This window comes from Cajanus cajan, chromosome 7 (assembly GCF_000230855.2).
Source record: "Cajanus cajan strain Asha chromosome 7, NIPB_CcT2T_4, whole genome shotgun sequence".
NCBI classification, from domain to species: domain Eukaryota; kingdom Viridiplantae; phylum Streptophyta; class Magnoliopsida; order Fabales; family Fabaceae; genus Cajanus; species Cajanus cajan.
In genome coordinates, this window is record NC_138523.1 from 46,218,152 (window position 1) to 46,230,768 (window position 12,617).

Consider the following 12,617-nt stretch of genomic DNA (forward strand, 5'->3'; position numbering starts at 1 on the left):
TATATTAAGAAATAAATAAAGTAAAAATGTTTAAATTTTTTAGTTACATTTAATTCTATTTCATCATAAAAAAATTCTTAGTATAATTTATTTTTTTTATCATTTTAATAAGAAAAATTTCTATGTCTGTTTTTCCTTTTTATTTTTGTCTAATCAAATAAAATAATTTTCTATTTCATTTTCCTCTTATTTTTCATCTTTCTGTAATCTTTATTGTTTTTTTACTCTCATCCAAATAAAATATACATTTCAAGTTCCAATCGAATAACTATTAATTTAATATTATAATATTTCACTTTCGAAAAGTAAATGAAAAAGTTTTTCTCTTCTCATAAAGTGATAGCATGGTGTATGATTCCTCTCCTTCCTTTTTATGGAAAGTGAGTTAAAAAGTCGTACATGGCATTATATTCCTGTAAGAGATGCCTATAGCCGAAGCATGTGAAATTTGACAACAAGGACTAAGGAATATATCTTGTAAAATTCTACTGCACTACACTCGATCTGATTTATAAAAGAGAATAATATAACATTAACAAATTATCTGCAACAATTTATATAAATAAGAGAAAAGTAATAATAAAAAGAAATAAAGAAAAAAAAAATATACATGTTCTTGTCTGTCAAGGCTGCATGAACAAAACCAGTACATAGATATCCTCGGTGTTGGTCTAATTTGGATTGAAGCGACCTAAGACAACAAGCTATTGAAATCCAGTACCTTAAAAGAAGCACTGATCTTCTTTTCTTCTTTTTTTTTTTTCTTTCTTCAATATATTAATGATTATTAAATATTCTGTGCCAAACGTCTTTTTTGTTTTGAGGGACAGTGTGATAAGTAACTTTCTCAATTACCCAAATTAAACAAACCATAAACATGAAGGCACAAAAAGAGTTTCCCATCCATGCTTCACACTTCACAGGCACATTATACTCCAATCTCTTATATATATATTTGTCTTCTTTATTTGTAGGGGAATCTATCATGCATAATAACAAAAAGGAAAGAAGCTGGGCTAGCTATGATTTCATCATGCATATTGGTAATGACATAGACCAACTTTATCTATGTTCCTTTTGGGTAAAATCTTTTCACATTAATCATATGTTGATTAATGATTATAGTGTAGGCACTGTTGTCTGAGTTTTTTCCGCCGAGTAGATTGTTTTGTTGTTTTCAGAGAATTTTCAAAGCAAACAGGAGTTACTCGTATTTACCCTAGTAAAATAAATCACAGGTTCAATAGTTTATCAGAATAAAACAACCAATGTATTTTTCACTTTCTTCTCGTGTATTATTTAAAATAAAAAAATTATTTGATGTTTAATTAAAAATATTAATTTTATTTATTAATTTCTTATTTGTAATCATAGAGTCTCTTGAATAACGTTCATGTCCACACTCAATAAATCGTGCATGCCTTTGTGGTCCATTTCTCTCTCTGGACAATTAATTTGTTCAGCTAATATGTCAGTTACTTGTTCAGTGTAAGACACACATATATTATCTCCAAACTCTCTGCCACTAAATTAACTCTAGTAATCTAATACAATATATGTGAAAATTATGAAGATAAAATAAGTAATTAATTAATAGTATATATTATATCCAAACTCTATCACTAAATTAACTCTAGTACGTAGTCTAGTATAAGATATATGAAAATTATGAAGATAAAATAAGTAATTTTAATTATTAATAGAAAAATTAATTATAGATATTACACGTCTATGTATATAAAAAAAATTAAAATTATGTCATAGTTGAAATATTGATTTTGAAAAATTAAATATTAAAAAAGTGAGAAAGGCAAAAAGAAAGTACACAATTATAAAAGAAGAGCTATTCATTTATTTTACTAATAAATTTATTTAAACTTATTTTATTCAATAACTCATATTTTTCACATCAAATTTTAATTATTTACTATTGAAATCAAAGTTTTCAATTTATAAATTAAGTTTGCAAATTTTTAAAATTTAAAAATTATTTGATATTTTGTTTTGTTAATTCAAATTGACGAATAATCATAAAAATATTTTACACATTGATTTGAATTAATGAAACGGAGAATGAAATAGTTTTTAAATTTTTTAAAAATTTAAAACTTAATCTATGCATTAAAAATTTTAATTTTAACAATTAAATTGTTGAAATTTGAGGTGGAACATAAGTTATTAAAACAAAGTATAAGTAAACTTATTCCTGAAGTAAATGAATCTCTTGTCATTATAAAGTAGTAACTCTCTATCACCAATCCACTAAATTATATATCATGTAGAGTTATCCATTTAAGAGATATTATAAATTTTATAAACATCTACAAGTAACAATGATTATCCATAGATATTTATTAAAATATTTTAAAAAAATCGTAACATATATTTACAAAATTTGTCTAACACGAATTTTTGACATGAAAATAAATTTCATTAAAATAAAACTAAATGCATAAATTAAAAAATTTTAAATATGATTTTCATGGATATAATTTATCTTCTTTTTTTTACTTTTAGTCTCTGTAAAAAAAAAATTATTGTTGTTATTTCATCCTAATATTTTATAATGTTTTAAAAATAGTCCCTATCGTCAACTTTCATAAAAAAATTCATATATAACATACATAATATATATTACATTGTTATATTTCACTTTAGCATTACGACATAGGTAAATTAATTTTAATATATTTTTAGACAAAACTTTAAAACACACTTCACTATTACTACTTCATCATGCTTTTCACATGTACCTTCTTTAGATTATAAAACATCATGTCTTGGTTGTCCTTAGTGGCGAGGCTAGACCACCAGACTTCCTTCTACAATGAGGTGTCCTGTTCATCGTTGTTGCGATAGTCATAGGAGATGGCAATGATCTAGAGATAATCAGACACGTTTTTTTTTTGCCTTGGACAAGGCATCAGTAGAGTGGTGAATGCTCTTGTAGCACATGAGCTCTTACATGACGAGAGAGTAACCAAATGTGAGGTCAAATTCTTTCATGGTGAGGTGGCAACTTTGTAGAGGCAATGATTGTTGAGAACGAACTCAACACCATTGTCGAGATTTGTGAATTGTTAGAATTTGCTCCGTGTCGAAAGGATTGATTTGGATCGAAGAGAGGAAGTGCAATCATGTGGGTGAGAGTGAGAGTGCAATGTAGTGCATTTTAAAATTTTGTCTAAAATTTTTTTCAAATTAATTTATCATATGTGGCAATAGTGAAACGAAATATAACAAATTAATATGTATTTTGTTTGCCATGTAAATTTTTTTTAATGATAGTTGATACGTAGGAGTATTTTTTAAACTTTATAAAATATTAGGAATGAAACAATAATAAAAAAAACTTATAAGGATTAAAAGTGAAAAATAGTAAAAAAAAAGTTATACTTAAACTAATTGAAAATATTGAAACACATAAAGTTAAAGTAACTTATATATATATATATATATAAAAGGAAAGTTATAATAATATTGGTGTAACTTTTACTAACTTTTTAAATGTAAATTTTGTAAATTCAATCGTTAGATTTAAAGTTCATATCACTTTATATATTTATATAAAATTTTGTTAAAATTAAACAACTTGAAGATAATCAAAGTATTCATATTTTAGTATATTTTGAAATGTATATATTATTTTAAATTTGTTTTATAAGTATCAAATTATTTTTGATTAATATAAAATTTTGTATATATGATCTAAGAGCAAAGAACTTTCAATATAAGGGTTGAATTTACAAAATTCACATTTAATATAAAGTTATTGAGCGGTGTAATACTTAGTAAAAATTATATTGATGTTATTATAACCTTTATATATATATATAGATAGATAGATAGATATATAGAGAAAGAGAGAGAAAATGGATTCGTTTATTTCATGAGTAAGTTTATCTAAATTTATTTCGTTCAATAACGGTTGAAATTAAAATTTTTAAGAGAAACTTACCTTAATGTGTGAAGTCTTTCTTGACTTATGAAAGTATGATTAGGTCGGATTTAAGAAATAACGAATTAATTTATTTATTTTTATTTTTATTCTTTTATATTAACGTGATTATGATTTATTTAAAAATATATAAGAAAGTTGAAGAAAAAAAAAAGACTAATTCTCTAAGTTCTCCCAAAATCAATAAAATTCGTTAGGGATTTAGTTTAGGTTTATATATTTTTTTATTCCTGTTTTTTATAAATTCATTTTCTAAATAATTCACCTTTCATAGGGATGGAGGATGAGTAGAGTCGAAACTCAAAAGAGCCATCCGCTTGTCAAGCCTCTATTATTATTATTTTAATCGTGTTATTAACATAAAATTTTTATTATTTTTTAATGACTATTGAATTCACGCCCACTTATTATATGTAAAAAAAATATTTATCGCTTTATTTTTATAAATATCTTTTTTCTATCATAAATAAAGTGATAAAATAAAGGATAAACACAAAATAATATAATGTAAATTGTTATATAATTTTTATTATATATTATTATATACAAAAATTTATAGACGAACAAATAAATATAGTGTATGTTTAAATATGCGTTGATATAATTAATTTTGAATCAATATAAATTTATAAATTTGATTTTTGAGAAAATGTGAGTAAAAAATAATGTGATTTTCTTTTGGATGACAAATGATATATATTTGATTTTCGTATTAAATATTGTTTGAAAACTTGTTATTTAAATTAATTTTGAATATGTAATTATAAATCTGGATAAATAAAATTCTATAATTGATTTTGTTTGATGGAAAAATTACTAATAATTACTTTCAAATGAATATATATTTTTACATCTTAAAATCAATTCTGTTGATAGCAAAACATATTATAAATATGATTCTAGTTATTTTGAATAAAGATGCATTACATAGGATTGTCACCCAAGTCTGATGATCTCAGATATGACGATAAATAACTTGTTAATAATCTACAATGATATTGATTATAAATATGTTTAATGTGAATACCTATAATATCACACTAAGGGATGTATTGGTTTATGATTTCGTAAGATTTTAAAAGACTTTTTTTGAGTAAAAAAGTTTATTGGTATTCAATCGAGATTTTATGTCATTTAAAAATAATCTAGTGGTATTCAATCTGGATTTTCAAGATTTTTTAAAGAGTCCATTAAAATCCACTGGTATTCATTTGAGATTTTTTACAACTTAAAAACAATCTATTGGTATTAAAAAATATAAGGATTTTAAAGGATTGTTGTGTGAGAGGGATTTTAAAGGATTTTCTAGTGTTATCTATAAATACCAGATTCATAAAACAATCCCATCCAAACCCATCGGATTTTGAAGGATTGTTTGAAGTGATTTTTCAAGTGTTTCAATAATTTTCAAGTGAGTTTTTCATCTTCTTTTTTTCTATGCTCCTGTCTTCTCCATTTTTTCTCTACTAATAATACTATACTATTGTTCATTGCTCATATATAATATTGTAGTTCTGTTCTCATCCCATTCCCCTATTTTATGAAACTCTGATATGTAAATGATAATGTCATTGACTTGCTCTATTTTTCTGTTCGTTCTCTTTAATTGACTTGCTTTATTTTATTCTATGTAGTTGAATTTGTTCCTTTATATAACACAGAAAATGCTTGAAATTTCAACTTTTAAGTGGTAATTTTTTTTATAACACACGTCAAGAAAAGAAAAGGTGAAAGATAAAATTAATATCATAATCTCATAAATATATATATATATATATATATATATATATATATATATATATATATATATATATATATATATATATATATATATATAAGATGAATTTGTTAGGGTTTCTGTGAGTAGAATGAGATGAAAATGGATCTTAGTTAGGGGAAGAACCCTCTCAGCATAAAAATTGTGAACTCTCTCCTTCCCTTGAATTTGTTATTCTTATCCCTCCTCTTTTTATGACTCAATAATTATTTTATTTTTTTTACTATGAATTTTTTTTTTATTTTTATATTGTGAAATTAAGATTTTTTTATATTTAAAAAAAAATTAACATAAGGCATTGCAGTATCTAATTTTTTAGGGTTCAAGATTTATGCCTTCATTAGCTTATTTTTTTAAAAAGAAAATATTGTTAAAATATTTGTTAAAATAATTTACATTTATAAATATCATTAAAAATTATCATATAATATATAACTAAAATAATATATATATATATATATATATATATATATATATATTCTCTATATCTAAATACTTCCGTTTATATAAAAAAAATATCTAAATATTTTCTCAGTATCGAATATACTGATTTTTTTTTATATAAAAAATTACCTTATGATTCTATATTTTTGTTTTTACATTTTTTTTATAATGACTGAAATATTTGATCCATTTGGATAGCCAATATATACTCGATCTTGTATGATTGGTGTGCTTCTAAAAATAATAATATAATTTTATTGATTTTGTCTCTTATCCATAATTATTTACATAACTAGTTTTCAACATATATTGTTTTAGTAATTCAAATAGGAGATTCACAAGGAAATAATAAAGAAAAAGGAAAAGAGAAAGAAAACTATAAAGCTTGGACCAAGGAGGATTCCAATGAATTGTTACAATTGATAGTGGATGCTATAAAAAGAATATAGGATATTATGGAGAATTATTATTATTATTTATCTAGACATTATTGCTTTTTTTTATTATTTTTATCTTTGACTCTTTTTAAATTTGAATGTATGAATTTTTTTTAAATCTTATCAAATGTCAAAACTCCACAAAATTCCACAAAATTCATTAAAATCCTTATTTAAAAGTCCTGCAGAATCCATTAAAATCCTGATTTTAAGTCTTGTAAAATCCTGCAAAATTTTAAAAATCATGAAAATCTTGCAAAGTCTTTTAAAATTCGCAGGATTTTTTTTAACTAAAAAAATCCTTTAAAATCTTAATCCAATACACCCCCTAAGTTTAATAGAATAAAAATAAGTTAGATATTACAAAATAATGATGGAAACATGTTACTTTTAGAACACCACGTAGTTAATTAATGTGAGCTAAATTTACAGCTTAGTTGACCTTTTTTATTTAAAAAAAAACACTTAACAATTATATTTATTATTAGGGGTGTCAAAAAAATTTATACATGTAGATATTTATAGCTAAAGTTTGTTAAGGTAAAAAATAAACATTGTAAATGAATATTCATAATAAATACAAATATTTTTATGCTTTCATGTTAATGAAGTAGATATGAGTATTATAATATCCATACTCATAGATATTCATAAGTATCCGTTAATATTTAATTACATAATTACATATTAAATTTATTTAAACTTATGACCATAAATTACTTTAACAATTTAATTTAATTTTTAAATTAAAAAATTTGATTAATAAAATTATATATAATATTTGAATAGTTTTAATTATGAATTTTAAATTGATATTTTAAAGAAATTATTAGAATAAATAAAAATGACCTTTAAAATATTTTTAAAAATAATTTACTTATTTTAAATAAATATTCACAAATACATATATTAAAAAAAAATAGGCGAGTACCACCGTTCTTCTCGTTAATATCTTTATTCATTATCTCATTTTTTTTTACGATTTAATTATATTCAATTCAACTTTTACAAGTAAAAAATAGGGATTATTATTATTTTATAATGTTTGAATTTTTTTTGTAAAGATATGTTTGATGTTTTAATTAAAATAATAGGGGGATAAAAGACTAGTATTTATGTTAATAAAAAAGGGTTATTTTTTTGCTGCAAAACAAAGTGGAAAACCGGATACCTTACAGGCTTTCAGCTTAGTTACAGTGAACCGGATAACAGGGAATTTGAATTTTGAAAATGAAAACCACTCCATTCACCACGCGCTAGGCGCGTGCCTCACCTGCTCCCAAACTGTCCACGTGGAAGACGTAATGTGTTATGACTAATGGTGGGACCTATAAAACAGACAAATTAATTTCCCTGCTCATTAATTGGTACATTTTCTGTTGAAAAAAATCCCAAAAAAATAACGGCCACTGAAGAAAAGAATAACTAAAAAATTTGAAGATTTCAAATTTGAACATGGAAATGTATTAATTCCAAAACACGTATACTTTATTTATAATTTGTTGTACATTACTTAAAATCTTTCATGGTCTTGTCTCTTGTGGCTTTATATCAATATTATATAACCCAACCTATGATGCTATCTTTGCTACTTGAAGTTAAATATGGAAGAAAATTTCAAGCACAAATCAATGGAATGGAAGAATCACTTTCCAATATTTTGATTCAAACTTAGTTTGTTACTGAAGTTGAAATAAACATTAACCAATTACACACACATTATTGTAATGCATTCTGATGTTCAAGGAATTATTAAACAACATATTTTTGTTGTTGTTATTGTACAATTGTTAAGCAACATATGTGCATGCATTAATAATTAATTATACCGTGAGATTTGAATAAAATTTAGTTATAAGTATTTGTGGATAAATGATTTTTTTTCAGTATACCATCAGCTGGATAATGAAAAATTAAAGCTGTAAAAACAATTTAGAGTCATAAAAATGAATTTCCTAAAAAGAAAACGCACACAAACACCATAAGACCAGAACCCCACAAAAAGAAAAAAATAAATAAAAAGGAAACCTTTACCTCTTTTTCTTCAATGCTTTGATGATCTATTTTCCATTTTTCCTTTATTATTTTCCACTTCCAAGATTCATTATCCCATTTTGGCTGTGTATCTTAGATTACCTGCATCTTACTCATTGCATAAAAGTAAAGGTAACATTGAGAAAGAAAAATACAATTATGTCCATAATCTCAATCATATAAAAATTATCTTATGCATGATTAAAGTGTTAGTTGATAATAACTTACGTTATGATAGACTAAAGTGTTTTATAATGACACATGGTAGTACATGAGAAATCACGAGTTTTGGGTTTTCTCGAGTGTCCCAACATTCCCATCAGAAGTTCCATTCCACGAACACCCTTTTTACTGCCTTTGATATATGACTTGACCTGTTCCACTACTTCACTTGTCTTGTCTGTTGCCTTTTCCACTTTCTTCTCCAAAACTCTTCGCTTTTCACAGAAACATAGAACGTTAAAGAGCTTTTGAGTTAAGTGAGAAGTGAGAAAAGCCAATATATTGACTTGAATCCTAAGCCATATTTTTCAATCAGAACTGAAAATGGGGTTTTCAGCACTGTTACTGTTGTTTCCTCTTGTGTTTTTGCTTTCAAACCCAACATGGGTGTGTGGGAATGAAGAGCTAAGAGCACTGATGGATATGAAAGCCAGTTTGGATCCAGAGAGCCGTTATCTACCCTCTTGGACTATCAATGGTGATCCATGTGATGGATCTTTTGAGGGAGTGGCATGCAATGAGAAGGGTCAGGTGGCAAACGTTTCTTTGCAGGGAAAGGGCCTCTTAGGGAAGCTTTCACCAGCCATTGCTGGCCTCAACCACTTGACCGGACTCTACTTGCATTATAACTCTTTGTATGGAGAGATACCAAGAGAAATCGCAAACTTGACTTACCTTGTTGATTTGTATTTGAATGTAAACAATCTGACTGGGGAAATCCCTCGTGAGATCGCCAGCATGGAGAACTTGCAAGGTATGTGAATGTGGTCTTGTTGGACAATATTCAAACTTTTATTGTTTTTCACATTTTGCCGTATTAAAAGTTGGCTTCTGTTTTATCTTCTGAGCTTGGTTTTGTTCATTGGTTGTACCATTTCTATTGCTTTATTCCCTCAAATGGTGAGAACTGAGAAGTGATCTCTCTTACACTTGTTCCAAAGTTATTTTTCTTCTTCTTCTTCTTCCTTTTTTATTTATTTTTATTTTTAATACTGAACGTTGGCATTTGAAATTTGAATCCTGTATTTTACTACTAAGTTTAGATAGAAATATCAGTAATACTTCTGTTGATTGTTGATTCTCTTTATGTAGTATTTGCTCAAAAACAAGTTGCTACTTGCCACCAAGTATTCGACTTTTTACTATTGATGTCTTTAGCTTTGAATAGAAACAGTGTTCTATTTGTGATTCAAACTTGGTTGTGTGCTTATTTTGCCCTTGTCACTTGATTTACAGTTTTGCAGCTATGTTATAATCAGTTGACAGGAAGCATTCCTATACAGCTTGGGGCTTTGAAAAACCTGAGAGTTGTTGCTTTGCAATCAAATCATTTAACTGGTGCTATCCCTGCTAGTCTAGGTGATTTGGGTGTGCTGGTGAGGCTAGATTTGAGCTCTAATAATCTCTTTGGTTCCATTCCCACTAGCCTAGCTGACGCGCCTTCACTCAAAGTTTTGGATGTTCACAACAATACTCTGTCTGGGAATGTACCTCCTGGTAACAATGATGTTACTGCACATGTTTAATCTTGTTTTTTTGACTTCTTTCCATTTCTTCACTAATATGTTTTGTATATCTGAAATGTGATTATTTGTTTTTTCTTGGTTCGATGAAGTTCTTAAGAGACTTGATGATGGGTTTCTGTATGAATACAATCTGGGCTTATGTGGAGTTGGGTTTTCATCCCTGAAAGCTTGCAATGCTTCGGATCATGTCAATTCTAGCAGACCTGAACCTTATGGAGCAGCAACAAGAGATATTCCAGAAACCGCAAATGTGAAGTTACCTTGCAATGGAACTCAGTGCCTTAATTCATCAAAATCCAATCAATCCACCACATCAATTACTGTTGGCATATTTGTGGTTATAATTGCACTGTCTGCTATTGGTATTTTAACATTCACGTTATATCGTCGGAGAAAACAAAAGGTTGGTGGTTCTTTTCATATCACTGACGGCCATCAAAGTACTGATGAAGCCATGTGTGCATATAAGAAAAATGGATCTCCTTTGGTCAGCCTTGAGTACTCTTCTGGATGGGACCCTTTGGCTGATAGTAGGACTTTCAATGGCTATAGCCAAGATATATTCCAGAGTTTGAGGTTCAACTTGGATGAAGTGGAGTCAGCTACTCAGTATTTCTCGGAGTTGAATTTGTTGGGTAAGAACTGCTATAGTGCGACATATAAGGGAGTTTTAAGAGATGGATCCGTTGTTGCTGTGAAGAGTATCAGCAAAACTAGTTGCAAGTCTGATGAAGCTGAGTTTATGAAGGGTTTGAACATGTTGACATCACTGAGGAATGATAATGTAGTGAGGTTGAGAGGATTTTGTTGTTCAAGGGGACGAGGTGAATGCTTTCTGATTTATGATTTTGTTGCTAATGGAAACCTTTCACGCTTCCTTGATGCTAAGGGAGGAGATGGAGAAGTCCTTGAATGGTCAACTAGAGTTTCTATTGTGAAAGGGATTGCTAAAGGTTACCCCTCTCTCCTACCCTTTCCTATAACTCTTATATAAAACCAACATCATGATAAGAAAAATGGCAATGACTAAGTTGGAAATGTGATAATGTAATAATAATGATAATAATGTAATTAAAAGTCATACTTTGTTCTGCTTTCTATTTGAGGTCTATAGTACTAAACCATGTTTTGTTAACCAGGTATGGCATATTTACATGCATACAAAGCAAACAAACCCGTTTTGGTTCACCAAAACATCTCTGCTGACAAAATTCTCATTGATCAGCGTTACAATCCATTGCTGGCGGATTCTGGTCTGTACAAGCTTCTTACTAATGATATTGTTTTCTCTGCACTCAAGGGTAGTGCAGCAAAGGGTTACCTGGCTCCTGAATATGCCACTACTGGCCGGTTTGCTGAGACAAGTGATGTTTATGCTTTTGGGGTGGTGCTTTTCCAGATCCTTTCAGGAAAGCATGAGATCACTAGCTCAATAAGGCTTGCTGCTGAGTCCTCCAAATTCCAAGAATTTATTGACCCAAATCTCAATGGAAGATTCTTTGAATATGAAGCAGCTAAGCTGGCAAAAATAGCTTTGCTTTGCTCCCACGAGTCTCCTTTTGAGAGGCCATCCATGGAAACCATTGTTCAAGAACTGGTGAATTGTAGTAGCTGTCTCTGATTTCAATTATTTCCATGTAACTTCATCTCATGTAGCTGATAATATGATGATAATTAGTGCTAACTAACTGCTTATGGTTGTGGCGTTTTAGGGATTTATCATTGTTGTGTGTCCTTTACCTGAGGACTAGCTTTTATGTGAATGCTTTGGACTATAGTAGGTTGTAGCTTAGCTAATGGACGTTTCTTCCTCAAATCGCCTGGAATTTTGTTGAATGTATTTTTCTGTACAAGGTGAATGAATGCCTCTGGAATGTTTACCATACAAAAGTCCAAGGTGCCAAGAATCTGTTCTTTAACTACGAATTGCTGTTAGAAGTTAAGATTTTTCTAGATACTTTAAGAAAATATTAAATATTTATGTCTGTTTGTATCTTAGTTGCATTTGGTGTGGTTAGGTATAATTAAGTGGAAATCCATATTTCAAGAGATTTGTTTGTTGCTTGGACAAATGTTTAGGTAAAAAGGAGTGTTTATCTTTATTTTGTGGAGATTTACTGTAGCATATGATATGCATATCAGAAATCTCTCTTGTCATATATTTGATGTAATGCAACTCTACGGAGAGTGTGGAAATGAATAATGAAATTGTGTAACCA

General features: G+C 27.8%; 1 protein-coding gene across 1 annotated transcript; it reads left to right on the forward strand.

Moving 5' to 3' along the window:
- Positions 1–8,910: 8,910 nt before the first annotated feature.
- On the forward strand, positions 8,911–12,617 carry LOC109788390 (proline-rich receptor-like protein kinase PERK8). The gene is made up of 4 exons (XM_020347106.3): positions 8,911–9,626; positions 10,109–10,369; positions 10,488–11,351; positions 11,538–12,617. The coding sequence occupies exons 1-4, from the start codon at positions 9,197–9,199 to the stop codon at positions 12,017–12,019; spliced, it is 2,037 nt and encodes a 678-aa protein (XP_020202695.1). The 5' UTR covers positions 8,911–9,196; the 3' UTR covers positions 12,020–12,617.

What these genes read in the sequence shown, in the direction of transcription:
- LOC109788390 (XM_020347106.3), top strand. Translation starts at nt 9,197, where the DNA reads ATGGGGTTTTCAGCACTGTTACTGTTGTTTCCTCTTGTGTTTTTGCTT. An exon ending in CAGCATGGAGAACTTGCAAG is followed by an intron (nt 9,627 to 10,108) that starts GTATGTGAATGT and finishes CTTGATTTACAG; the next exon opens with TTTTGCAGCTATGTTATAAT. An exon ending in TGTGAAAGGGATTGCTAAAG is followed by an intron (nt 11,352 to 11,537) that starts GTTACCCCTCTC and finishes TTTGTTAACCAG; the next exon opens with GTATGGCATATTTACATGCA.